Source organism: Mytilus trossulus, chromosome 6 (genome assembly GCF_036588685.1).
Source record: "Mytilus trossulus isolate FHL-02 chromosome 6, PNRI_Mtr1.1.1.hap1, whole genome shotgun sequence".
Lineage (NCBI taxonomy): Eukaryota > Metazoa > Mollusca > Bivalvia > Mytilida > Mytilidae > Mytilus > Mytilus trossulus.
The window spans coordinates 28,838,161-28,864,986 of record NC_086378.1 but is presented as its reverse complement, the minus strand read 5'-3'; the positions used below and the strand labels follow the sequence as shown (position 1 = coordinate 28,864,986).

At 31.5% G+C, this 26,826-nt stretch overlaps 1 protein-coding gene across 2 annotated transcripts; it reads right to left on the bottom strand.

The window, feature by feature from the left end:
• Positions 1-1,454: 1,454 nt before the first annotated feature.
• On the bottom strand, positions 1,455-25,576 carry LOC134721053 (dentin sialophosphoprotein-like). Of its 2 annotated transcripts, XM_063583756.1 has the most exons (5): positions 25,455-25,576; positions 24,572-24,724; positions 23,535-23,975; positions 6,395-6,463; positions 1,455-4,530 (listed from the first exon to the last, which is right to left on the bottom strand). In XM_063583756.1, the coding sequence occupies exons 1-5, from the start codon at positions 25,510-25,512 to the stop codon at positions 1,952-1,954; spliced, it is 3,300 nt and encodes a 1,099-aa protein (XP_063439826.1). In that variant the 5' UTR covers positions 25,513-25,576; the 3' UTR covers positions 1,455-1,951. The 2 variants fall into 2 exon arrangements, with proteins under 2 accessions (XP_063439826.1, XP_063439827.1); XM_063583757.1 differs by lacking the exons at positions 23,535-23,975; positions 24,572-24,724; positions 25,455-25,576 and adding an exon at positions 11,963-12,082 and having other exon boundaries at positions 1,456-4,530.
• Positions 25,577-26,826: the final 1,250 nt, after the last annotated feature.

Genomic DNA, 26,826 nt, shown 5'->3' with positions numbered 1-26,826 from the left:
GTTTTTTTTCCTCATAAAGACAGAACTAAACTTGGTTTCTTTTTTGAATAAAGTTCTGGATCTCAATAGAATATTCAAATTCTATAGTCAAATATAAAGCCATAAAAAAACCAAAATTAACAAAAGCAGTATATAATGTTAGATGAAAGATAAAAATTATTTCAAAGCAGTCTTTTAATCAATTCATTAAAAAAAAAAAAAAATCTGCATCAACATTATAAAGTAACAAGAAATATTTACGTCGATTTCAAAGTTACACAGGCAAAAAAAATAAAAAAAATAAAAATAAGAACGACATATATACTAAGTATGACATAAAAAGTAAAATGTAATTATGCCTCCGATGATTAATAAACAAATGATATTTCATTCCTCACAAAAGGCTGCATTTCCGACTTGGTAATTGAGTGATATTTAGTTTGGTTTTATATTTGCAAGATATTTTATGTTTTCGGTGTTTCCATGAATATCCTGTTTACAAAACTTAAATTTTTTTTCGAAAAACTAATGATTTTCTCGTCCCAGGAATAGATTTCCATAGCCGTATTTGGCACAACTTTTTGGAATTTCGGATCCTCAATGCTCTTAAACTTTTTACTTGTTTGGCTTTATAACTATTTTGATATGAGCGTTACTGATGAGTTTTATGTAAAAGAAACGCGCGTCTGGCGTACTAAATTATATTTAAATATATATTACTATTTAAACCACTTGGTCGATGCCACTGCTTTTGGACGTTTCGTCCCCAAGGGTATCACCAGCCCAGTAGTCAGCTCTTCGGTGTTGACATTAATATCAACTATGTGGTCATTTTTATAAATTTCCTGTTTAAAAAACTTTGTATTTTCGAAAAACTAAGGGTTCTCTTGTCCCAGGAATAGATTACCTTAGCCGTATTTGGCACAACTTTTTTGAAATTTTGGATTCTTAATGCTTAATTCTAAGAGCATTGAGGATCCAAAATTCCAAAAAGTTGTGCCAAATACGACTAAGGTAATCTATGCCTGGGATAAGAAAATCCTTAGTTTTTCGTAAAATTCAATGTTTTGTAAACAGGAAATTTATTAAAATGACCACATTATTGATTTTCATATCAACACCGAAATGTTGACTACTGGGTGGGTGATACCCTCGGGGACGACACGTTCACCAGCAGTGGCATCGACCCAGTGGTGTAAAATATTTATCAAAGGTACCAGGATTATAATTTAGTACGCCAGACGCGCGTTTCGTCTACATAAGACTCATCAGTGACGCACATATCAAAATATTTATAAATCAGGACTACCAAATATACGGACATGTCGGAACAAGACAAATGGAAGAATTTCAATTGAGCAAAGTAGCAATAATGAGAGGAAGTGGAATAGTTAGGTTCTAGTATATTCAAAGAAAACAAAAACTGTTTGAAAATAAATGATTTATTCTACTTCAGTAAAATGATGTAACGTAACATGATCAAGCAAAACTAAAAATTAATTGTTTACTTTTAGCTTCTATATTAAAAGCATTGTATTTCACACATGCTATCATATAATACAATAAATACCAGTGTGTATTCAATAACATCAAGTACGTCATACGAAGAAATTTTTTCTTATAAGTTAGTCTCATTGACACACATACCACATCTTCTTATTACTACTTAATGGTTATGTTTTACATACTATTTTTTTTCTACAAACAAATACATTTATAGTGTAAGTTCCATTTTCATTGAATATTACTTCGAATTGTATAAAATGTTCAAACCATTGTTCTTACAGATTAAATATTGCATTACTTACCTAATCTCAATATCGATGAAGTTTTTAAAATTAACATATTATTAATACTTATGTTTTTATGTGTGAGTAATCATTGTAACGTTTTAGTATATACAATTTGTAAGGTACATTCAATACATTAAATAGTATGCAATATGATCCAAAACAATAATTTAACAATCTTTTTATTTTGTTGTGTCTAATAGAAACAATTGATTTCTACTCGATTTCCTACTAGATTTCCTACTTGATTTCCTTCTTGATTTTTTTAATGGTCGAACAAATTCCGACTCGTTTTCGCTGGTTTCATAATCATCAAATAGATCGTTTGTTTTCTTATTTGGTCTATTTAGAAGTACACGACCTGACAATTTAAAATGAAGTCTTCTTTTGCTATCTGAACGAGAAGGTTCATCAAGAACTCGATTACTCCCTCTCACTGTTCGAAATCTAAGTCTCATATTGCCGTTGTCTGAATCATCATCATATTGTTTGACAAACGATTGCTTTCTCCGAATCTCATTTCTACCAACAGGTGCAGCAGTGACTGCTGGTTCCAGCTGTGTCTTTGCTTTACTTTCATATTCATCTGGATCATCATAGTATTCCCAATCATCGTTTTCCCATGAAGAATCACTCTCCCAGCTGAAATCATTGTCACCACGTCTTAACCTATTAGTGTTAGAATCTTTTCTTTCATTATCGGTTTTAAAATTAGTCGAAGAACTATCTGTTAATCTCGGTTTGACATCTCTAACATTATTTGATGTACGACGAGGTTCACTGCTATCTTCCCAGCTGTCGCTATACCAGCTATCATCATCGTCAGATCTACGGTCATATATAACATTAGATTTTGGTTTTGACTTAACTATCGCCGGTTTGTTTAATCTTTTCTGACCACTCTCTGAATCTTCCCAGTATCCGCTATCGGAATCGTCCCAGCTGTCACTATCGTCATACATAACCCCCCATTCCTGAAACTTAGATTGTTTTATCTGAGAATTATCTCTATAACTATTTACCCCATCAGAAAAATCAGACTCCGTACTATCGCTAGGATATTCCTTTCTGCTCCTTCTAACTTGTTTCCGTAAACCAGTCGGTTGTTCATCGTTAGTTTGGTTCTCGTCTATCAATTTAGTTTTTACTGGTTTAATCAACCTATCTTCGCTATCACTGTCGCTGTCCTCGAAGGAATCCCAAAACGAATCATCGCTGCTTGATTCATAATTTACTCTTTTCTTCATTCTTATATTTCTTTTTTCTCCTTCTTCTTTTAAAACCTGGTTTTTACGTGTGTCATAATTATCGGTCTTTGTGTCTTCCTTTGAATATATTTCACTTTCCCAATCGCTGCTATCACTTTCATCTGACCGTTTAAGTTTGTTTTCTCTCCTTAAAGTAAAATACGGCCTAAAGGGTTGAACTGCGTTCACTTTCCTTTGTCTATCTCCTGACAGAACATTTCTGTCCGATGAATCACTATCCCAGCTGTTGACCTCCCAACTGTCGCTTTCCCATCTGTCACTATCCCATCTGTCGCTATCCCATCTGTCGCTATCCCACCAGTCGTCATCTTCATCCCTTGCAAATGTTCTACTACCGTCATGACGTTTTTTGAAATATTTTTTTGATTCCCTAGAATCAACTTCCCTTCCTCCTTCGTCATGGACAGGTTTTCCTCGTTCAATTGTTTCCCTAGATTCACCATCTTCTCTTTCTCTCCCTCTATGTTGTCTTGGTCTCCTAGTTTTACCGACCTCTGTTTCGTCTTGAGGTGTGGTTGTTACGCCCACTCCATCAATTGGAGTAACACGTGTTTCCTCTTGTTCCTGTTCACCGGTTACAGGCATAAATGTAGTTTCCACGTCTGTTGGAACTGCCGGGGTAGTTGGAGGTGTTGTTGGTATTGTTTCTCCTCCTCCTTCTCCACCTTCTCCTCTTAACTCAGTAGAAAAAGTAGAAGGATCCGTACTAGTTTCGTCAGTACCCTGTTGCTCGCCATCTGGATTAAAATTTTCCTGTGGACTTGCTTCAACTGTTTCTGTGCTTGTAGCGAACTGATCAATACCATTTTCTGACCCAGTTTGTTCATTTCCATTTTGTGAACCAGTTTGGCCAGTTTCGAATTGTGATCCAAATTGGTCATTTCCGACTTGTGCACCATTTTGGCCATTTCCACTGTTAAGGTTGTCAGATCGCATAACGTTTTGATCGTCTTGACCATTTCCACTGTTAATGTTGTCCAATTGCCTACCGTTTTGACCGTCTTGACCATTTCCACTGTTGACGTTATCAAATTGCATACCATTTTGACCGTCTTGACCATTTCCACCGTTAACGTTGTCAAATTGCCTACCGTTTTGACCGTCTTGACCATTTCCACTGTTAACGTTGTCAAATTGCATACCGTTTTGACCGTCTTGACCATTTCCACCGTTAATATTGTCAAATTGTCTACCGTTTTGACCGTCTTGACCATTTCCACCATTAACGTTGTCAAATTGCCTACCGTTTTGGTCATTTCCGCTGTTCACGTTGTCAAATTGCATACCATTTTGATCTTGATTTTGGGCAGGCGTTGTTACAACCATTTGGCCATTTTCACCACCATTTATGTTTTGGCCCTGATTCTGCGCATTCAGACCGATTAAAGAAACTATTCCATCACTTCCGCCTACCATTTGTTCCCTTAGTTGACTTCCCATACCTGTGTTACCATTTCCCTGACTATTTCTGTTTGAGAATTGTTGACCATTTTCTAAAAATAATAATGATGATAATTATACTAAATGTTATAACATTACATGAATTTAGCTTTTTCTAAAAAAATTATAGTGAATGTATACTCTTATGTTAGACATTTTACCTATTTCACCTATTTATGTCTTATTGTTTACTCTCAGATTGCTGCCAATGCAAGTGATATGTTTAGCTAGGTATATAAAACTGGGTTTTAATCTTATAATATGTTTATTAGGAAATGCCTCCAGCAAGTCAGGAATATGATAAATGCTTTCCACTTTATTTTATTTCCATTCATTTGTTTTTGCAATATTATGAGAGTCTTTTGGTTTCGAATTTTCGAATTTTCTTGGAGTTTTTTGTTATTTTACTTTTTAAGTCCTTTTAGTAAATGGAGAATCTTAAGTTTTTCTTTGTTTTAAAATATTTTGTTCTGAGCATTCCAAAGAAAATGTAAAACAATATTTTTCAAGCATCAAATTCATAAGTTGGTATTTTCATGCACTAAAAATCTTATATGAAACTTTTTTGTTTGAGGGTTGTGTATGAATTTCCTTACCAAATGATTTCATGATGAATTCATTGACTCAATTATTTTTTGTTTTACATTTGGATAAATGATGAGCAATGATGGACATTTTATTTTCAGTATTGCAATAAGTCAGAAATGAATTGTCAAAGATCGTAAATTAAAAAGAAAGCGATACGCTGGAAAATAAACAACTGATATAAATTACTTAATTTTAAATAGTTGTTTTTAAAGATTTTTAGTGCATGAAAATACCAACTTATGAATTTGATGCTTGAAAAATAACTGTAATGCAAATGATAGACGCTATTTCATTTGCATTACAGTTAATTAAAGTGTTAATGACACTTGAATTAATGTTGTGATTAAAAGGTATATCTCCCGCTGTACGTTTTGGTTGTTGAATTAATTACGAGAACTGGTGAACATCTTAATCGAAATTCTGCCCAAAAATTGTATACCAATACAAAAATAATATAATACAAATTTAGCAAACACACATAAAACATTTTGATTTCCGATAATTCAGTTTAAAGATATGTAAACCTCAAATGGAATTTAATGAACGATTACACATACTTGTCGAAGGGTATATTGTCGCCTATGATCACAATATTCAGTATTTGGCTATATAAACTATTGGTACCGTAATGGAATTTTTTTGTTAAGAATGGTGTAGATTAGCGCAGACGGAGATACTTATGGTGACTTTGTAACAAAAAAATATCAATACAAGCACTGTTAGTGTTTTTTTTGTGATGTTGATGTGTCTAAATGACAGGATGGATACCGCATATCAGTTTTTTCTATTTTATTATCATACGTTTAAAGTCTGTGTCTCAACACATTGGCGATATGATTTTGCTGTCTTAGATCTTTAGATACCAGTATCGTCTTATGCTTGATAATTTCACCGACTATATGATATTTCAGATAGTAACATTGTCACTGAATGTGGATTCGAATGGCAGTTGATGTATACATAGAAGGAGAAGCTTGCCCTGAAAACTCCATCGGATTTTTTCCTATTGGTGTTCAGATAATTCCCCTCGGTTTGATTTATTACATTTATTTGTCTTTTCTAAATCGTTATACAATATTTTAAAATCGGTAGACTGTTGACTTTTCAATTTTGTTTACGCTTTACATGTATATATCTATATATGTACAACAAAGTCTTAATTGAAAACACTGATCTACCCTTTAATTGAGTTAGATAATTCGCAACTATTATACGTTTGTATGCTAAAAAAATTCTGGTAGCAAAAATAACATTTCCAAAAGTAAAAAAAAAGTATATTTCAAAAAAACGCATTTGACTAAGCATTTATGTATCATGTATATATATTACCTTTCCTACTTATAAGGACATCCCCTTGTTCTACTCTGGACTTAAGTCTGCGGTGAGTAGTATCTATAACTGAAAGAAAAAAAGCATCGAATGTATTCCTATGTGTTATGATAAGAAAACAAATTTCAAGCATTGATAATAGAGAAACATTTGCATTTAGTTGGTATTCTTTTTATTTGATAACTTATTAATTTTTTAAAAGTATTTCATTAAACAGTGTATTGAGTTAGAGTGCATTATATAATTATATGTGGTGCATGAAGAAATTATGTATGTTATAAATGGAAATTTCACACCGTCCAAGGATCGTACATCGACTATTACTTCTTTCTTCGGACAACACATAACTAGTCATATCGTTATAAGAGCAACACACATACATTGACGGGCTTCTTGTGTTTTCCGCAAACACTTGATTATTTAATATTCTTTGACGGAACAAGGAAATATGTAAACAGAATGCATTTAAAAGTTTCCCAAATTCTTTTCATAGTTACAATTTTTCACTTTGACAGATACAAACAATGTTCACAAACAGGCATACAATACATATACAGACCAAAAGGAAATGTATGTAAATTCTTCGCATACATTTCAAAGTACATCATAATTTGCTCTTTTTAAATCCACATATTTGCAATACAAACTAAGATAATTTACGAAGTACATCTCAATGTTCTCTAGGTAAAATCTATTTGCACCCCTCAAAAAGATCTGTTAAAAAATAATCGAATACACTATATGATAACTGTAAGTAAGATCAAATTATCATATTGTGGCATGCGATATTCTTATAACGCTGATATATATGGAATCGAAAATTCATTCATAATAGCAGCAATTTATGCAAATAATTGTTTTACAATTTTTAAATATTGTAGAGTACGAAAATTAATGGTCTAATAAATCTGACTGCATCATTAAAATAAATGCTCTTCGATGTTTAGATATATGTAGTAGGCCGAAAATAAATTTTAAGAACCCATTTGTAGCTCTGCTAGAAATGTTCCAAACCGATGCCTTTGACACTGATGAAAATGATTTTATCAGTTTTTTACTTTAGGTAAAATTTGCCACATTCAAATTATTACGTGGTCACGATAATTGACACTGATGACAATATTTTTATCAGTTTTCTTCCTTTAGGTAAAATTTGCCACATTCAAATTATTTCGTGGTCACGATAATTGAATAAGAGAACAGTTCACTTTAATGATAATATCCTGTGCTTCAATACCATGTTAAATGCCAAGTATGATAGATTCGGTAAATGTTATATTTTGAGTGATCTAGCGCTGTATAAACTTTACAATATTTCTTTATTAAATATAACAAAAAAACATGTGTCTTTGAAATGTAATAATAAAACACATCCTTAGTATAAAAAATACATATCTGAGTTTCAATAGACAACTTTTTTTCTTTCCAAATTCAATAAATATATCATCTCTAAGATGACTTATATTCTTCTCATGATCTGTTATTTTTTTATTATAAGTAATGACATTTGTAAAATTAAAAAAAGAAGAAGATATGGTATGATTGTAATTTAATTGTCATTAGATTGTAGAGTACAAAGTGATGAAAGAATTTTGCCTGGACAAGATAGCTAGGTTACAATTGGATTTAAAACGTGAACTGAATACATTCGAATATTACCTGACATTTGCTATAATTAATATTGTGATAAACAGTCAATTTGAGTAACAAATTGAATAGCCGTATGATTTAGTCGGGTCTATAATAGAATAGAGGTAAACTACTGATGCTTCAATAAAACACAAACTTTCTCTATTATCATGATTATAAAATATACAAGTTGACGTTTCAAAAAGGTTGAGGAGATCTAGAGCTTCGCGGTATCACAACTTTAGTTTGAGTATGATATTTAAGGAAAAGGAATTTGGTACAGAAATCCGACTGTGTTTTAAAATCCGACTCAAATTGATAGTGGTTCGAAAATCATTACAAACATATGTCATAGGAAAATATTCACCATTCATTTATTCCAAGCTATTTAACATACAATTAACATCTGAACTAAATGTATACAACACGAATAATTAAATAATAATGTAAAAATATAATTGCATAGTGTTTACATAAAACTGTAAAGAAGATAAACGGTATTATCCATTGACATACATATTTTAGCCATTGATATAAGATTACAGTGAAAGATCAGTTTATTAATATATTTGACATTCTAAAAAAGTTTCCAGAATCAGCTGGACGTACTTGTAAGCTTTTATATTAGAAGAGATCTATCACCTCGCATGTATACATCTGGATCCTACAGCAATATAATACAGCAATCAGTTCTAGGATACCCATAATATTACAAATCGTATAACAGATCTTTTCCTCTTCGAAAAATGTTCTCATTTCTATCATCCATCACCAGAACCATACTTAGATCTAAGTTACGGTTTATAACGTTATAGTTTCAATTCAATATCTCAGACAGGTAATATATTCGCATCATGTCCTGGAATTGCACAGTCACGATTATGCAGCATTCAAAATTACTTGACAATCTTTGTTTTTAGGGCAATATTTCCTATGATGACTATATGTAACAAGATGATATAATCTTATTAAAGATCTTTTTTACGGCACGGAATCTTCTTTCATTTTAAAGGGCTGAATAGGGGAAATATAGACTGCTTACAGAATATATTTTATAGAGAAAAGCAGACATTTTTATGATGTAAGTACCGTTGATAAATGCATGATAATTGAATACTGTAAACCAACGTATTTTTGCCATATATATGTAAACTGGAGGTTTGGCTAGCCATTACATCAGGTATAACCCACTACTGTTTCTACAAAATGTCCTGTACCAAATCAGGAATATGACATTGATTTCAGATAGTTCGTTTTTATGTATGCTAACGTTTGTTTTTGTTGCACTTCAGTGTCCCTTCTGTTCTTCCCCCTTCTAATAGGTGATGTGTTTCCCTCGGTGTTAGTAAAAAAAACAGATTTGTTTTCTCTCAATCAATGTATGACTTTTGAACACCGGTTAACCTTTGTACTGTTGCCTTTATTTGAGCGACAAAAATTCCGGGTCACAAAAACAATGCTGAGGGAAACACATCAACAATAACAGGGAAACGTTGTAACATCAGAAACACTAAACTGCTACAAACAAAAATAGCCAAAATACATAGAAACGAACTATTCGATAATAAACCCAAGTAAGTGCAAACCAAGTGAGTTGCTGTCTTTACAGGTTTCTGATTGTGTGTTTTGGATCGAGCTTTACAACATATAGTCCTGATCCAATCACATTTTGTGAAGGTTCTATGTCAAGTTATCTGAACTATGAGTTTTTTTTTTTTTTTTTTTTTTTTTTTTTTTTTTTTATCTATGTCGTTGATAGAAGGTATGTTTTTTTAGAAGTCAGTTTTATCATGATAACATGGATAAGGCAGCAAGCAATAAACATATATTATGTGTTAATGACCACAGAAAAAAAATAAATTAAAAAACGTACACGTATTCAAAAATGAGAATTATGTTACAAAAACAGTTTCCGACATTGGGTATGCACGTTGACTTCCATCGCTTTCTTATTTAACCACAGCTATTCCCTTTAGATAAACTTAACAGAAAAGTTCCTTCATTGACATAATGACACATTCCCTTTAGCGAGACGTTTTCAAAATGTTGTAACAATGATATAGATCCTAGAATTATTTTTTGTCAAATTTTAATTTTTAAACGTTTAAAAGCAAAAAGCAAAAATAGAATAAGTGAATACAAACACTCTAATGTTTAAACGCAAATATAGGAAATACATCTTTAAAATATGTTCCATGCTGTGCAACAAGGAAGTTATTTGTGATAATCAACCTCTTATATCGATCAGTTGAATAACACAGAATATACAAAAAGGCAAAAGGGAAATGTTGTTTAATTTTTTTTTTAATAACCATCAAACCACTAGATCGCACTTCAAAACACAATGTGGACAGGTACCAAGGTTTCTCATTCAAATAAAAAGTGTAAAAAAAAAATCAATTCTAAATTTTCTTACAGAACAAGAACGAATTATAAATTTTAAACGTATAATACTCATTTGGATATGAATTTTACATACATATTGGATATCCCAATAAGCACAACACATACATGTCTGGACATCATGTACACAATATAAATCATAAGTAAACAACGGTGTTTTTTTAATTATGAAATCATAGTTGATAAATGTATGCTTCTTATAGGGACATAAAAAACATGTGTTCAGTCTGGTATAAATGTATAATATCATTAACTAGTTACTGATATACGGTGGTACACATAATGAACATTCATCATCTTCATGAAATAAGGAACAATTTAACAATTTATAGGCTATTTGATTTTCCTGTGTGTGTGAATAAGCTATTGTTACAGGTTTTATCTGCAGAAACTGAAAATTGTTTGGTGTAAAAGTTACCGTATAAACGGGATGGTTGGAAGTGCCCTTATAGCTTATCTGAGAGTGCGTTATCATGTTTTTTTCGTTGTACTTTTTAAATCCATATTCCCTTTTGATTTCTACTGTAAATTGATGTTGAATAATTTTATGGGGTGAATGGAAAAGGGGGGTGGGGTGGGGTGTAATTTGATTACCTGCTGATTTTATTGCACCTCATACGAATTTTGCAATTAATATTTAATCTATATGTTCGCTCAGTTTGCATGTAGGTCTGCACAGCGTAAAGAATATTAGAGAAATTTTACCTTTAGCTTTATTTTGAATTTTCTTCAAATAACAAGTCTATAATCGAAAATGTCACGATGACTTTGACCTTCATAACGGAGCCGACAAATAATTTCCGAGTTATGGATATTTAATAAACTCCAGGATGCTTTGTTAGGGAAATATCTCGTGTAATAAGCTGTATTTATATTCAAACATAGCAAAATTTAGTCTTTATTGTTTGTAACAATTTAGTTCATTCTCTTACAATTACTCCTTTTCTGCATAATCGCAAACCACATTTTAAGTGGGAAAGGTTGTAATTTCAAAAAGATTCCACAAATTGCTTAGTTCATATGTAATTAGATATCGATATTATATTTAGTTATGGACTAAATCTAATATTTAGTTACCCTCTACATTTAACAATGCATGTGTTTAATCCTCATTAACCATTTTAATGCTGGAGAGATAACTCAAACAGAAAAATAAATGGAGAATTAGCAGGTTCGATTTAAAATAGTTCATATTTTCCCGATCCTGAACACACAACACCGGAGATAATGTTTTTTGCTTGATAAAGATTTCCGGAGATGATAGAAAATAATCATTTCTAAAGATAATAATCATAAGAAAAACAAGAATGATTTTAATAATACAATTCTCATATTTGTAGGTAAAAATATTATCTTAAGATATAGGAAGATGTGGTGTGAGTGCCAATGAGACAACTCTCCATCCAAATAACAATTTAAAAATTAAACCATTATAGGTTAAAGTACGGCCTTGTATAGTTTTAATTTTTGTTAAAAGCATAATTTATAAAAAGACCATATCAAAATAGTAACATATAAAACATAATCAATACTCACTTGAAGCAGAAACGCAGAAGCATGAGAATAATAAGTAAAGAACAAAAGCATGTGTTCCCATGTTTGAGGAAGTTCATTATGTTACCGTGATGTTGTTTATATAACTTTCCGCATTGAAGGATACATGTCTATATTTACATCTAAACGAATACAGTTTGAATATCACGTTGTATCATGACGACAAATAGACAAGAACAATTATCTTTTCTCACAATGAAGACATAAATAAGATTAGAATTAAAAACAATTACTAAGGGATGCATGCAATAATGTAAAAAAAAACGTGATTAGAAAGATATAAGACAAATACATCGATAAGTGTCGGTTGATGGCAAAAGTTTGAACCGACCTCCAAGCAGGATTTTTTCTTATATCTTATCAAATGTGACCTATTTTCAAATTGTAGTAAGAAGTATTTTAACCAACATTATTATAAACACTGAATGAATGAATCACATTCGGTAAATTATTTGAAACTCAATCACTTACACTACTTGAAGGTATGTCATGTTTCTTTTGTCAGAAAAATGTTTATGTTTTGTTATGTTACACTGTTGGTCAAGGATATGGAGCCCGTAATTATTTTGAACCCTGCCAAAATTCTGTTTGTGCCATTCCATTATTTTGGAAATAAATAAGATCGTTAGAATTTGCTTTAAATGTTTAACATTTGTCAAGTCGGTCCCTTTTTGACTGTTTGTAGTATCGGGGCGTTAGGTGTCGTATAGTTTGAAAATTATCTCATACCATATCTTATAATTTTAAGATCCCAATTAAAGACTAAACAATATAAACTCCTTCAAAAATGAACACTGCAATTTTTTCATCTTAGGCTAACGTAGCACATCGATTTAGCAAAAAGGACTAATTAGCACTATGTTTAATCTGTTTGAGGTCCCCTTTGAATTTATATTTTTAAGACATTTTAAAGTATTTAAACTCGAACAATTTTATCTTCAACCATTACAAAAGGTCTAGTTATAAAGTCTGTACACCAAAACTGTCGCCGTTATTATTGCTTGACATAATAAGGCTGCGAAAATGATTAGTCATCGCAATTTGAATCTGAAAGGCTTTTTTAAAGTCAAGTACTCTTCGACGCACACACTGTCATTTGCTTTAACTTTTTGTTTAATATAGTTGTGCTTTGTACCGATCAGATGACCCAATCTCTTACTATTACGGTAAATTATCATTTTGTGGAGTTAACCTAACATACCAGGCTACATAGAGGGTTGAAAAGGGGGAGCGAAAGATAGCAGTGAGACAGTCAAACTCATAGATCGAAAATAAACTGACAAAATCATGGCTAAAAAAGAATAGACAGACAGACAAATAAAAGTACAAAAGAGCCATTGAAAATTCAAAACTTAGCAACACGAACCCCACCAAAACTGGGGGTGATATCAAATTCCGGAAGTGTAAGTAGATCCTGCTTCACATGTGGCACCTGTCGTGTTGCCCATGTGATTACAAACCTTGTAAATAGTCTAAATCGGTAGGTCACAATCATGAAAAGGGAACGGGATTGTAGTAACGACATAAAAAACATATCAAATATCAACTGTGAAAAAATATCTCCTAACGGTCAACAAACTTGATATGGCGTCCATATAATGTACGAAGGGGTGATTTTAATTTGCCAAGATGGTTGAAGGAACACAAATATGTTATAACCCGCTATACTCTTTATATACATGTCCAAAACCAAGAAAATTAATTCAATCGGATGCATTTTGCTTTGTGTAGTTTTTCTTTTAAGAACTATTTGTGTATAAATTGGAGTTTTTTGTTTGCGAAGTATTTGTGTATAAATGAGATAGTTACTTTTTCTCTTTTGGTTCGTTTTTCATTTTATCAGGGTCCTTTAAAGCTTAATATACAGTATATGTTTTTGACTATTGTTCGAGATCACTAAGTGACCTATTATATTTTCTAGAAAGTAGCGCATTATTTGGTGTTTATAACATTTATTACCAAACTAGTATATGTATGTTTGTTGTAACGTCTTTTACTTCTTCATAATAGTAGTCCTATTTTGAACATAAGAGAGTTATTGATTCATACACACTATCATCTACTTATCTAAGATAGCAGCACGAGTAATTGGTATTTTTTTTAACCTTGATTACACGAGTTCGTGTAAAACGGACAAAAAAAAGGTAAATATCTCTCGCTTCATGACACTAATCATTTTATTGTAATGACATATGTACGTTTTATGTAAAATATCACGTGAAGCAAGAGCATGTCAAACAGATGCATCGGTTTCCTCTTTACAAATTTTGAACAGGATTATACTCCTGATGTCTTTTTTTTTGTTTTTATCGCGACAACATCTTCCTTTGAATGCCTTGTTTGAACGATGCATGCAATAAAGTAAAAGTTATTCAAAGGAAATTTTCTTCATATTTTGTAACCCTCTTTGTTTTCACAAAGGCTATGAATTGAATTATTTGTGTCCATTTCAAACAAAACTAGATTTACATTGTAACTGTGATGGAATATTAAGAATCTATAATTTGATCAAGTATATCTTCTATACAATTAAGCATTAAGGTGTCTATGGCGTCTTAATTAAAATTGATAGAATTGTTTGATAACTTGTCAAAATGAAGGTTTTTTTTTCAAAAATATATTAAAATGTATGGTGGACGTTTCGTCCCCGAGGATATCACCAGCCCAATAGTCAGCTTTTCGGTGTTTACATGAATATCACCCAAACAAAAAAAAATTGAGGAACAAATCATGGTAACAAATGATAAACGAATCGTATGATTTCTTTGCGATTTGAAGTGATAAAATTTCACATGCAAATGAGCTAACAAATCACTTACAAATTGCTTACAAATCATAAGCAAATCAGGGTAACAATTTAAACAAATCGTATGATTTCTTTGTGATTTGAAAGTGATAAAATTTCACATGCAAATGAGCTAACAAATCGCAATAACAAATCACGAACAAATTGCTTACAAATCATAAGCAAATCATAAACAAATTGCCAAGAAATTGTTTTGAAATCATTTAAAAATCAGAAGCAAATTGTTTTCAAATCGTTAAGAAATTGTTATTAAATCTTTAACAAATTAGAAGTAAATCATATTTCTACCTCAAGCAAATCGTAAATAAATTGGCATCAATCATCAATTCACAGATTACATTAACATCCAGATCAAAAATAAGTTCTGCCCCTGAAACCCCCAAACTTTGAAGCGCAAGTGTCTTCATTTGACCTTTCATAGCTACTCCACTTATTGTAAAAAGGAGTACTATCTTTGGTTGCGATGAGGGACAAATTGTTCTTTGTGAAGTTTCTCTTACTTTTTACCCGAATTTGACTAAAACGAAACTTGAAAAAAACATAGGCAACCACGTGTACTTAGTAGAATAATGTCGAATAGGTGATGGTTCTTAGTCTTGGTCCAAATCTGCTACATTGTAATATATATATATCGTCGCTGGGCTTCTAAAATGTTGTAAATTACAAATTAATCAAGAAAAAAATATCTCACAAACAGGCTTTGAAAATTTTGGCAAAATGCATGTCTCCAAAAAGTCATATGTGAACTTGAACATTTTTGTATATAGCAGTGAAATAAAAACATTCACATTTCTGGATTATCCAAGAACTTAAATTATTTTCACAGAAGTAAAGAAATGTACAATTATTTTTTTCCCAAAGCCATTCTACAACGATTTTCAAGTTTTCATACCATATTTTGGATGCAAACTTTACAAACAACTGACATTTTCAATTTTGTAATGTATTATTTCACACATTTTGATTGGTCTAACTGTATGCTATTTTGTAATACCAAAGATATCCTCCCGCCCGGACCATTGGTGTCAAATGGTATTTTTAGCAAAAAAAGTCATATACGACATTTTAGAAACCCAGCGACGATATATCTATAGCTTTGTCCATTTTGCCCGGGACCTGGTCAGTAAACAACAATTAAAACATTAAACTTGCCAGTGAATTTTATCTGCTGGCTCGGGAAGCTAGTCTGAAAATGTTTTGATCTGTTTACAGATCTTTTACACATTTTTATTTTTAAAATTAATCCAGACAGCACTAAACTATCATGATTATAAGGAGATACTGAAATGCACAGTTTCTGAATTTTAAAGGTTAACATTTGAATAGTATTAGTTAAATATGTGAAATTATAAATATAAAGATTCCTTACCACCGTCATCTTTCATAGACTGAATAAAATTCCTCATCTTGCAACCTTCTTTGTTCAGTAAATATAGAACAGTATTTTGAATTTGAATTTGACCTCAACCGGAAGTCAGAGAGATTGATAAACAAAGAAAATTGGAATGCATTAACATTTTATTTATTGTAGCAAATCATCAATGAATCACACCAAGATAGCCGAGAAAGTTAACAAATTATTTTCAAATCGTTTCATATGAAATTCAAAGTTAACAAATCATAACGAAATCACACCGTTCTGGCTAACAAAGTTAACAAATCTCTTTCAAATCATTTCATACGATATTCTAAGTAAACAAATCATAAAGAAATCACACAAAAGCAGAAACAAATGGATTACAAATCATACAATAGAAAGAAATCACATAGAAATCAGATTTAGGTAATTTGGAAAATTCTGATTTGTCTATGATTTGTTTAATGAATCGCAAGCAAAGGGTACTAACAAATCGCAGAATCACGATTTGAAAGAGATTTGAATGCGATTTGAAAGCAATTTGCCAATTTATTTTTGTGTTTTTTTGTGCTTGAAGCATCAATTTAACCAAATCCCAACACCTGTTAATTTAATAGAGTTTGTGTTTGGGTTAGAAACATACAAGTATATGTTAGGGTTAGGGTTATGGTTGCATCAGAACTTAACCCATTTATTCAAAAACCAGTTGTTGGCATGACACGGAATATGTTCTTCTCCTATATGTTATGATGGTATTATACTAAACCCCTAACGGGAAGGATTGTGCCTGATGTTCCTGTGATGAAATCATGATCTTTCAGTCAGTTTAATTGACGTCTGGAGCTGGCGTGTCAGTTAACTGCTAGTAGTCTGTTGTTATTTATGTATTATTGTCACTTTGTTTATTTTCTTTGGTTACATCTTCTGACATCGGACTCGGATTTCTCTTGAACTGAATTTTAATGTGCGTATTGTTATGCGTTTACTTTTCTACATTGTCTAGATGTATAGAGGGAGGGTTGAGATCTCACAAACATGTTTTACCCCGCCGCAGTTTTGCGCCTGTCCCAAGTCAGGAGCCTTTGGCCTTTGTTAGTCTTGTATTATTTTAATTTTATTTTTTTGTGTACAATTTGGAAATTAGTATGGCGTTCATTATCACTAAACTAGTATATATTTGTTTAGGGGCCAGCTGAAGGACGCCTCCGGGTGCGGGAATTTCTCGCTACATTGAAGACCTGTTGGTGACCTCCTGTTTTTTTTTCTATGGTCGGGTTGTTGTCTCTTTGACACATTCCCCATTTCCATTCTTAATTTTATATACAACTCTATGCATATTTAGATGCTACAGTCGCGTGTAAAATTTGAAAACAATAATTGTTCTTACGGGTTTTCCTGCGGTTACATAAGTAGATACTAGCAATTTAAACAGATGGGAATTTACTGATATGTATCGAATTGCATCAGAATAAATTAACTATCAAAAGGTAAGGACCGATTTTGGCCTCAAATTTCAGGTTCATCTGACGAAAGATGTTGACCACTTTTTAAACACTTAAGTGTCTATTTTATTTGATTCAATTAATTTTTGTGAAAGATTTGAACTAATGTAGTCATTAAAAACGCTCCGATTCAAGCTCAAATATGAAAAATCTACCAAATATGCTGAAAATAACACTTTTAAGATGGGTTTTTTTCAAAAATGAAAGTGGCCGCGTCCGTGTTCATCCTCAACCTTTATATATGTTAAGCATTATCATCAAATACAACTCACATTTAGATATTTTGGATGAACACGAATGCGGCCACTTTCGTTTTACACGGAAACCGTCTAAAATTGAACAAAAAAGCTAGAATTTTGAAGATTTCAGTAATTTAGCATGACTTAATGGTGCTAGTACTCGATATATATACATCGTATTGTCAAAAACAGCCCATATTTATGTAGCAGAAGCATTCTACTGTCCAGTAGATAACTAAAAGTATACATTTTAACAATTTTGTAAAACTGCTATATTTTGGGGCCAAAAAGGGGTCTTTCTGGACCTACTCCTTTAAAAAAAAACACAAACCCCTCCCGATGACTACAATATCACAATGATTAGATATCAGAAGAGAGCATTATTGTTATTTAAGACAAAATAAAATGGTTTTTATATAACAGAATAACGATGAATATAGTTAATATAGAAAAAAGAGTTGTTTGATTGCCAATGAGACAATTCTCAACAAGAGACCAAATGGCACAAAAATGTTCAACTATAGATCACAGTTCTACCTTCAACATTGAACAAATCCCACACCGCATAGTCAGCTATAAAAGGTTCCGAAATGACAAATGTAAAACAATGCAAACAAGAAAAATATGTATATCTAGCATCATATTACTAGTACCAGATACAATGTTATAGATATAAATTAGTTTTAACTGAGCCGTTACAGATTTATTGTTTTCCTACAATTTGTTATGCTAATTTGTAAAAATGTTTCTGACGAGTTATCAAGTGACCATATCCGCTCATCACACTAAAGAATATGCATTTTTCATACTTTCAAATGAATAATGTTTTTTTTAAATAAGCAATCTTTGTAGAACTATTTGTTCTTTCAATTCAAACATCTCTTTAAGTCTTTTTTTCTAACAGTCGTATTGTATAAATGCTCTTTAGCATGAATACTACTATATACTAGAGAACAAAAACCAAATTCACGCACGTGAGGTCAAAATATACTTTACTTTTAAGTGATAATACAAGTTGTTCGTATATAGCTTTTTTGGTCCGCTTATAATACTTAAATAGCTTCATTGCTAAATACTTTGAACTGAATAATGGTGAAACTTATATTTTAAGTTGTCTTTCTTTTCACAATACGTAGTATTCAATATCTTTAAAACAGTAATAACGTTATATATACACATTGTGTACGTTTCAAAAGCTTGTAATTATTTGGCATAATTGTTTTTAATTCGGACGTTCTCGGCAAGAATAACTGGCAAGCCCGCTCATTCGAACTGATATGCATGCTGCTGAAGAAATAATGAACATTACCATTGACGTTTGTATCAAAAAATATAAATTGCCTAATAGAGTAAGTTGTTGATGAGAATATGATCAGAGATTCATATTGCTAGCTATTTGCAATTCTACAAAATCATGAAGATCACATTTTCTTGAAAACTATTTCCATATAAAGGCTGTTTGTGTTTTTGATAATGACGAATGTGGTGACCACTGCAGAGAAGGACGGCATTCATCAGCACTACCAAACATATGTCTGTTTTACTGAGTAAACTTTATCCCCAATTGATAGCCATACTTTTTTATTATCAAATATTGTATTCTATTTATTATGATATATTCCAATTGTGTTGTATCAATTTATAAAACTATTCTCGACTTTTACTTAATTCATTACCATTCTATTGTCAATTTCCGAACCTACTCAACAAAAGATCGGAACTGTACTCTAATATTCATTTATCATACTCGACAAGTTCATTTCCTACGCTTGCCTTTATTTTTTTATATTACATTAATCTTGATTTTATGACTCACTGTAATTGTTCTTGTCAGTGTAAAACAAATATGATTAAGACTTGCATTAATTTTAATGATGTTGACTACAAAAATAATACGAGGTTTAAACCACCATTTTGTACATAAGGAAATGCTTGTACCATGTCAAGAATAATGAGTTGTTTTCCATTCTTTTAAACGTGTTTGATCTTTAGATTTTACCGTTTGTTAACTTAAAGGGACTTTCCGTTTTGAATTTACCTTTAAATTGGGTACTTTGTTACTAGTATTTTACTTTTGACATTTGCTTTGTCATTTGATAAAAATTTAAACTAAATATTGCATATTTTATGTTAAACCCTTTTGCAAAGGTATGGAGTACTTCACAGTATCAAAATTGAGCCAGTATTTGTGTTTTTGAGGGGAAACCAATTGTGTTTAAGAACATCATTTTTTTTTCATCTAAAAGTCCTTTCTCATAAACACATTGGATAGGAAAATCATTACCAATTGATATGTTTCTCGGCTATCTGACAACCACTGTTTTTTTCTAAAAAGATCAGCAGATATACGTGTTAAAGAAGATGAAGTTTTAAGATAAACTCATAATAGATACCAGGATCCAAATTTTATATTTACGCCAGGCGCGCGTTTCGTCTTAAAAAGACTCATCAGTGACACTCGAATAAAAAATGTTTAAAAGGCCAAATAAAGTACAAAGTTAAGACCATTTGATGCACTTATTTCTAAATTAACTATATTTTTTTCTGTTGAAATTGCAGTTCTTTGATATATTTGATAATTTAAAAAAGATATCCTGATACTTGTATAGTGTGGATTCATTTATGTTTGTGGGTACCAATTTTATTTGATTGAGGAAACATTGTACTTTGAGAATATTGAATATTTGATTTCGTAGTTTTTCTAACGTCTGCATACAAGACAATAAAAATGTTGTACTTCGTTAAACATTTAAATTCGGATTTCATATGAAACCACGAAATCCCAGTAAAATTGGGTCCCACGAACGTTAATGAATCCACAGTATACCTTCATATATAACGACGTCTCCTTCTCCCCCATAAGCGTATCATCCAGCAATGTGTATCCGCCTAGATCTAGAAGCATTATAATTGTAAATAGTGTGCATCGAATATCCATAAAGTTAAATTTCGCTATATATTTTGTTCTTTTTGATTCTATAATCTATTTCAGAAAAAAAAAACCTTAGTGATCAACCAGAACTTACTTCTGTTGCGAAACATTGTTAAGATAGAATTGAGAGTTTTTTTTATATAAAGGAGAACAAAATTTTAATATTATTATCGGTGATTTATGTGATCAACGTTCAACGGAATCGACTTTATTGAGGAGCGTTCTAGGTTTGGTATATTAATATAAGGATGTACTAAGGTGAGGTTAGGTTAAAATTAGTAAATTAAGAATTTAAAATTGAAACTATAAGCTGGTAAAAAATCATTAAAGATAAAAATAAGCTAAAAATATCCTTTTCCATTTTTTCGAGATATTTGAGATTTAAAATATGGCGGGAAAAGACTGACTTGGACTTTTATCTTATATTTGCGTTGGTATTTTCTAGGTCTCAAAACAAAAGAAAGAAAATCAAAAATCTTCTAAAATTTTGGTATATGAAATTTCATGAGCTATTAAGTCTAATATATAAAAAAAAAATGGGTGTTAGGGGGCAAAATATTTTACACTGCATTGTATGGAAAAGCACCAAGGAGTCCGAACAGTTGACACACATTCCAAAACCTCTTCTTATTACATATTTAATTGAGATAATTTTATTGTGTATCTTTAAAGGCACCGTGGATAAATATATAAGTAAATGATAAAAAAAGACCTTGCGATTTAAAGGCTTATACCATTTATAAGAGAGGTACAAAAGGCCATTTAATCTGATAAGCTGAAAATTAATATACAACGCCAAAACATAAAAAGTAAAACAACATCAAACAACAGCCAAATGCACACAAAAAACAACACAGAAAATAAAAAGCCGAACAACATAAACCCAATAAAACTGGAGTTGATCGCAGGTGTGCTGGACGGATTAGCAGACCATGCTCCGCGAATGATACCCTCGTGATTCTGATAAAAGAATAACCCCAGTCAAAGTCTAATTCGGTAGGCCACATTCAGGAGTGGACATGATTGCGGTTACGATAGTTGTAACACATCCGATGTCATATTTTATCAAATTACTACTATTTATAATTTAGATTTATGATAGATACCAGGATTAAATTTTTTTACTTAAGATGTGCGTTTCGTAAACAAAAAGACAAACAGTGAACAAAGACTATATGAAAGACTGAACAAAATAAATACCACCACAATGAAAGAGTGATCCTTTATATTCTGGGGGGTTAAACATGTTAAATAAGGTTAACTAATTTGTTCGTCTTTGTGTTGATTCACGCAAACAAAATAAAGCATCGGTACTGAAAGTTTAAATCTGACAGGTTTTACAAATGATAACCAATTAACCTCATTTATGGCAAATAACCTATATGAACTTGTCAGTATTTGATATTATCACATTGTTTTATTTAAATCATCACTGTACTAGTTGTATAGTAGGCAACATTAGTTAACCAATTTCCAAGTGTTATTAATTGACAAAGAAGATACAAAGGAAACAAACACTGACGGTACAAATGTATCTCCATAAGAAGTGAATCCGAACTCGTCGACAGAGTATAAGTCTCCTGCTATCGTTTAACCTGCATACATACTATAGTTGGGGATTGTATGATTTTTATTAATTGGTTGATGAGTCTTTTGTTGTGTTTGTTTCAATTCTTGTATAAATAATGAGTTTATAAGTTAAGTACTGCCTTCTATTTTTATATAAACAAAGTGTATGGACTATCAATCCACGACACAAAATCAGTACATGCATTGCTAACACCACACAAATAGCAATGAAACAGTGAGGACTTCAAAACGGAACAAAACGACTCTCACCGTAAGTTTAAGACGCCACCTGTTTATTTTGATTATAATTATATTTAAAACATCATTTAGATTTATCAGATATCTAATTTTTATTAATATTTGAGTTATTGATGTGTGAGTGATAGCTGTCATGTTGGTGATTACTTTACATTTTGAAACATATCAAAATTCCATATCAAAATTACAAATGAATGCCCTTAAGACACCTGTCATACAAATCGACGTTTACCTTTGACATAACACGTTATGTTAACAAGTTGATCAATAGTTCATACATTGTCTGTCTTTAAAGTGGCACAAGCTTTTACAAAAAGTAAACATAGTTAGTTATGACGGTAAATGGATATTCAGGGAAAAATTTTCCTCGTTGTAAAAAGTCTTAATATAATGCTAGTCACGATAACTTGTAAAATATTCACCAATTTGTCATTATTATATATATAAACGAGTTTCGTTTTTTACCCTTGTGAAATATGCACCAGGACATTGTGGTAACTATCATATTACAAGATTGACCGCAATTATTTACAAACAACAAGATGTACTTGGGACTAGTGTTTAACAATTATATCCCCGTCAATGAAGTTGACTCAGTGACATTTCAAATATTTAAGTTTTTAACCATAATGAAATGAAATCACAATAGGAACTAAAAACTGGTCACTTGTCATGGAATTACCAGATGAGACTAGCTAAAAACATGCAACATATTGTGTAACGGACAGACGAACATATGAGCATACAGGCAAACGTATGTTAACCGGATAATTATTGTAGATATTGCAAAGGTTTTAAAAGTATGAATGATACGGAATTTCTATCCATTAATCTAAATACATACATATATATAATATATACATTTAATCTACGAGTTTAAAGACCCCTTACCTGGTTGTTTAATCTTAATTTGAAGTCCATTATCCGTTCCACCATTTGAAACTGACTGTTCGTTGACAAAACTGCCATCAAAAGTAGACTGGCTAACGATATCATTAATATTAGCCGCCTGATGACCGTTGACAATACCATTTTTAAGAGCAGACTGAACTACGTTACTTTCCACTTTTGCGACATTATTAGAACCCAACTGGTCATCTACTACAGGCTGTTCAATGTCACTTCTCCCTTTATTATTAGTTTTCCTTTTGATAAAGTCGTCATTTGAAACGATTTGAACATCCATATTTCTGTCATTTGGGATGGGTTGTTCGTTCCTATTTCCCCCATTTAACCTTCGTTGATTATAGGTACCTATACTTCCATCTCCTGAGAGGGCAACTTTTGTGACATCTGTTTTTCCCGCTGCAGAAAGAGAAGGTCTTAGCCCGTCTAGAAAATAAAAAATATAAAATTGAATAAAACCAATCAATGAAAACATTTGGCACAAGAAAATGAAACATTCCACAGAAATATTAATCGAATATTGGCCTTTTCCACTTTCACTGTATAACAGATTTATTACTTCCATTTTAATGTTCCAATTCATTTATCACAAGTTTATTAGGCGTTGTTGGTTTTTAAAATTTTGTTTTTCCTAAATTTGACAGTTGCATGAATATAGTTTTACTTGTTTTACTTTTCATTTTTAACCTTCTTATAAACTTTCTATTCTAATGATAATATCCATTTAAATGATCAATTGTTTCTCTTTGAATTGAAAAATTGTATCAATTATCCACTCTACATAGCATGCTGTTGTATCTGATGTTATCCAATCAGACTACAATCAGTAATTGCTACCGTTGGAAAAAAACCGGCTAATCGAATCTCATATATGAAAATATGTTTACAAAACGCAATGATAAAAAGGAAGGTAATGAAGATAATCATACGCCAAAAACGTAATGATAATAAATGCATAAAATATTTGCATCGATCTTGATATGAATATGCAGCAACCGTCATTATACTTGAATATAACATACCTGGTGTTAATCTTCTCCTGACTTTGTATCTATCTCCATCATGGTGAATTCTAATGTTGGCCCTATTGCTGACAATGTACACATCGCTCTGTATACCCCTTCTGGTATTAGGATCAACTATGAAGTCTCTAGAATTTCGATCAACTACGAAACCTTGAAATTACAAATTTAGATGATTTGCATTTATATGTATATTTATTAAATTATGTGATTAACTAACACTCATAAAGTAAAACGTATCTTTAAGACACCCTGTTCTTAAATTACTTATATATCATGGTACATGTATTCGTGAAAGTTGTAGCCATAAACTTACTGTAACATTTTTTGACTAAAAAATAAGTAACTATTGTAAATAAAATATAAATACGAAAACGATACACAAGATTAGAAAAAGATACCAACGGGACATTTATAAAATCCTACGTTCAATATCAACTGCAACGCCAGTAGAATATATTTCTCTATTACTGTGTATTCATTTATTTTCGTAGATATTACTTCTCGTGGTTTTAGGAACAAATATAATTCCGTTGACATTTGTTTTCATAGTTTTACTTTAGTCTGCATGAATACCTATGGAAAATGTGTATACCTTTCGACGAAAATATCTGTTTGTTGTTTAACTTTATAACCAAATTTATAAATATTGGTATCGAAAAGATAAAATGAATCCACATTATTGATTAAGCAACAGGTATGCTGTTAAGTTTTGACAAATATCTCAGAAATACTATTAAAAAAGACACAACCAAAATCAAAACTATTAAAATACCAGAAAATAATAAAAAGATAATAATTTTTATAGTTCGTTTGAAATGGACATAGTTTGTCTACAAATAAAATAACCATTAAAACAATATAAAAGTAATAAAATACATACGAGTCCATGTTGGATTAAACAAAAAGCACAGGAGAAGGAAATCACTCCAACCTGTCATCGTGGCCTTCTCTGTTCTAACTTTTAACTGGTATTATACAATACAATTCTTACTAAGGGGCCACATACATCAATTGTTTTCATTGAAATGATTATATTAATTTATTCTGACAATTGTTTGTTTGTTTTTGTTCGGAACATGAATCCATTATTAGGAAATTAGAGTTTTTTGTTTAATAAGCTATCTATATATTCTTTTTACAGGACTTTAAGTGACAAGGTACATTATTAACATCATTATCAGTTTAAACAAAAATAGATTCACTGTGTCATTAATATAGCCTTTGAAGAATCAAAGTGTTTGTCATCTGTGTGTAAGAAGGAAGCCGACAGCATTAAGGATTACATAATACCTTTCGTGCCGGATGCAGAACGGTCTTATTGTGCAACGTGCACTCTTATGTCTATTTAAAGTCTAATTTATCATAAGTTAAATAACATCTGCCACATCAGAGGTTTATAGCATAACGATTGTGCATGATAAGACGTTAAGAACAGATTTATATTGCAAAAGGGGGCAGAGATACTAGAGGGACAGTCAAACTCATTACTGAAACTGAAAAAGTCATGGCTACAAAATAAAAAAAAGACACACAGACAAATAAAAGAACACACGACAAAACATACACAACTAAGAATTAAGCAACACAAAGCCTTAAAAGGAGGTGATCAGGTGCTCCGAAAGAGTAAACATATCCTGCTCCACATGTAGCACCCGTCGTGTTGCTCATGGTATTACAAACCCGTTAAATAGTATAATTCGGTAGGTAACATTCGTGTTGAAAAGGGGTGTGAATTGTACTTAAAGTCATGATAAACGAGTGACCGGTGAAACATAATGTTATTCCAAGTCTTGATCCAATGCATAAACAAACACCATAAACATGATAAACTAAGTCTTCTTTGAACGATTTTATCATTTTTTTCGCATAAATTTCGTATCATCGTAATTTTTTTTTCAATCGGTCAGGGTTGTTGTGAAAATATGGCAGGTAATTAAAATTCGTGTTTTGAAGCCGAAATTTAGCGATTGTCACCTGTTTGTTAACAAACAACAAAAAAGCATGGATATTGAGCACGTGTTTTACATGTACAATCAGATAATAGCTTATTTTTAGGACATCAATGCGTATTGCGTTCACCTGATTTATTTACGATGGGTAACACTGAGGTCACTTTGCATACGGAAAACATGTCGGGGAATTGCTTCCTTGAAGGAAGTATTTAAAATAAAGTGAACTTCTTCTAAATATGAACAAATTTTAGAATTTTCTTCAGAAAAAAATATACGGACATAAGTTTTATAATGAAAACT

Excerpts from the sequence above, each read along its gene's own strand:
- LOC134721053 (XM_063583756.1), bottom strand. The coding sequence starts at position 25,512 with ATGACAGGTTGGAGTGATTTCCTTCTCCTGTGCTTTTTGTTTAATCCA. Across the intron at positions 24,725-25,454 it reads GTTTAATCCAACATGGACTC|GTTTCGTAGTTGATCGAAAT; the intron begins GTATGTATTTTA and ends TGTAATTTCAAG. Across the intron at positions 23,976-24,571 it reads CAGGAGAAGATTAACACCAG|ACGGGCTAAGACCTTCTCTT; the intron begins GTATGTTATATT and ends TTTATTTTCTAG.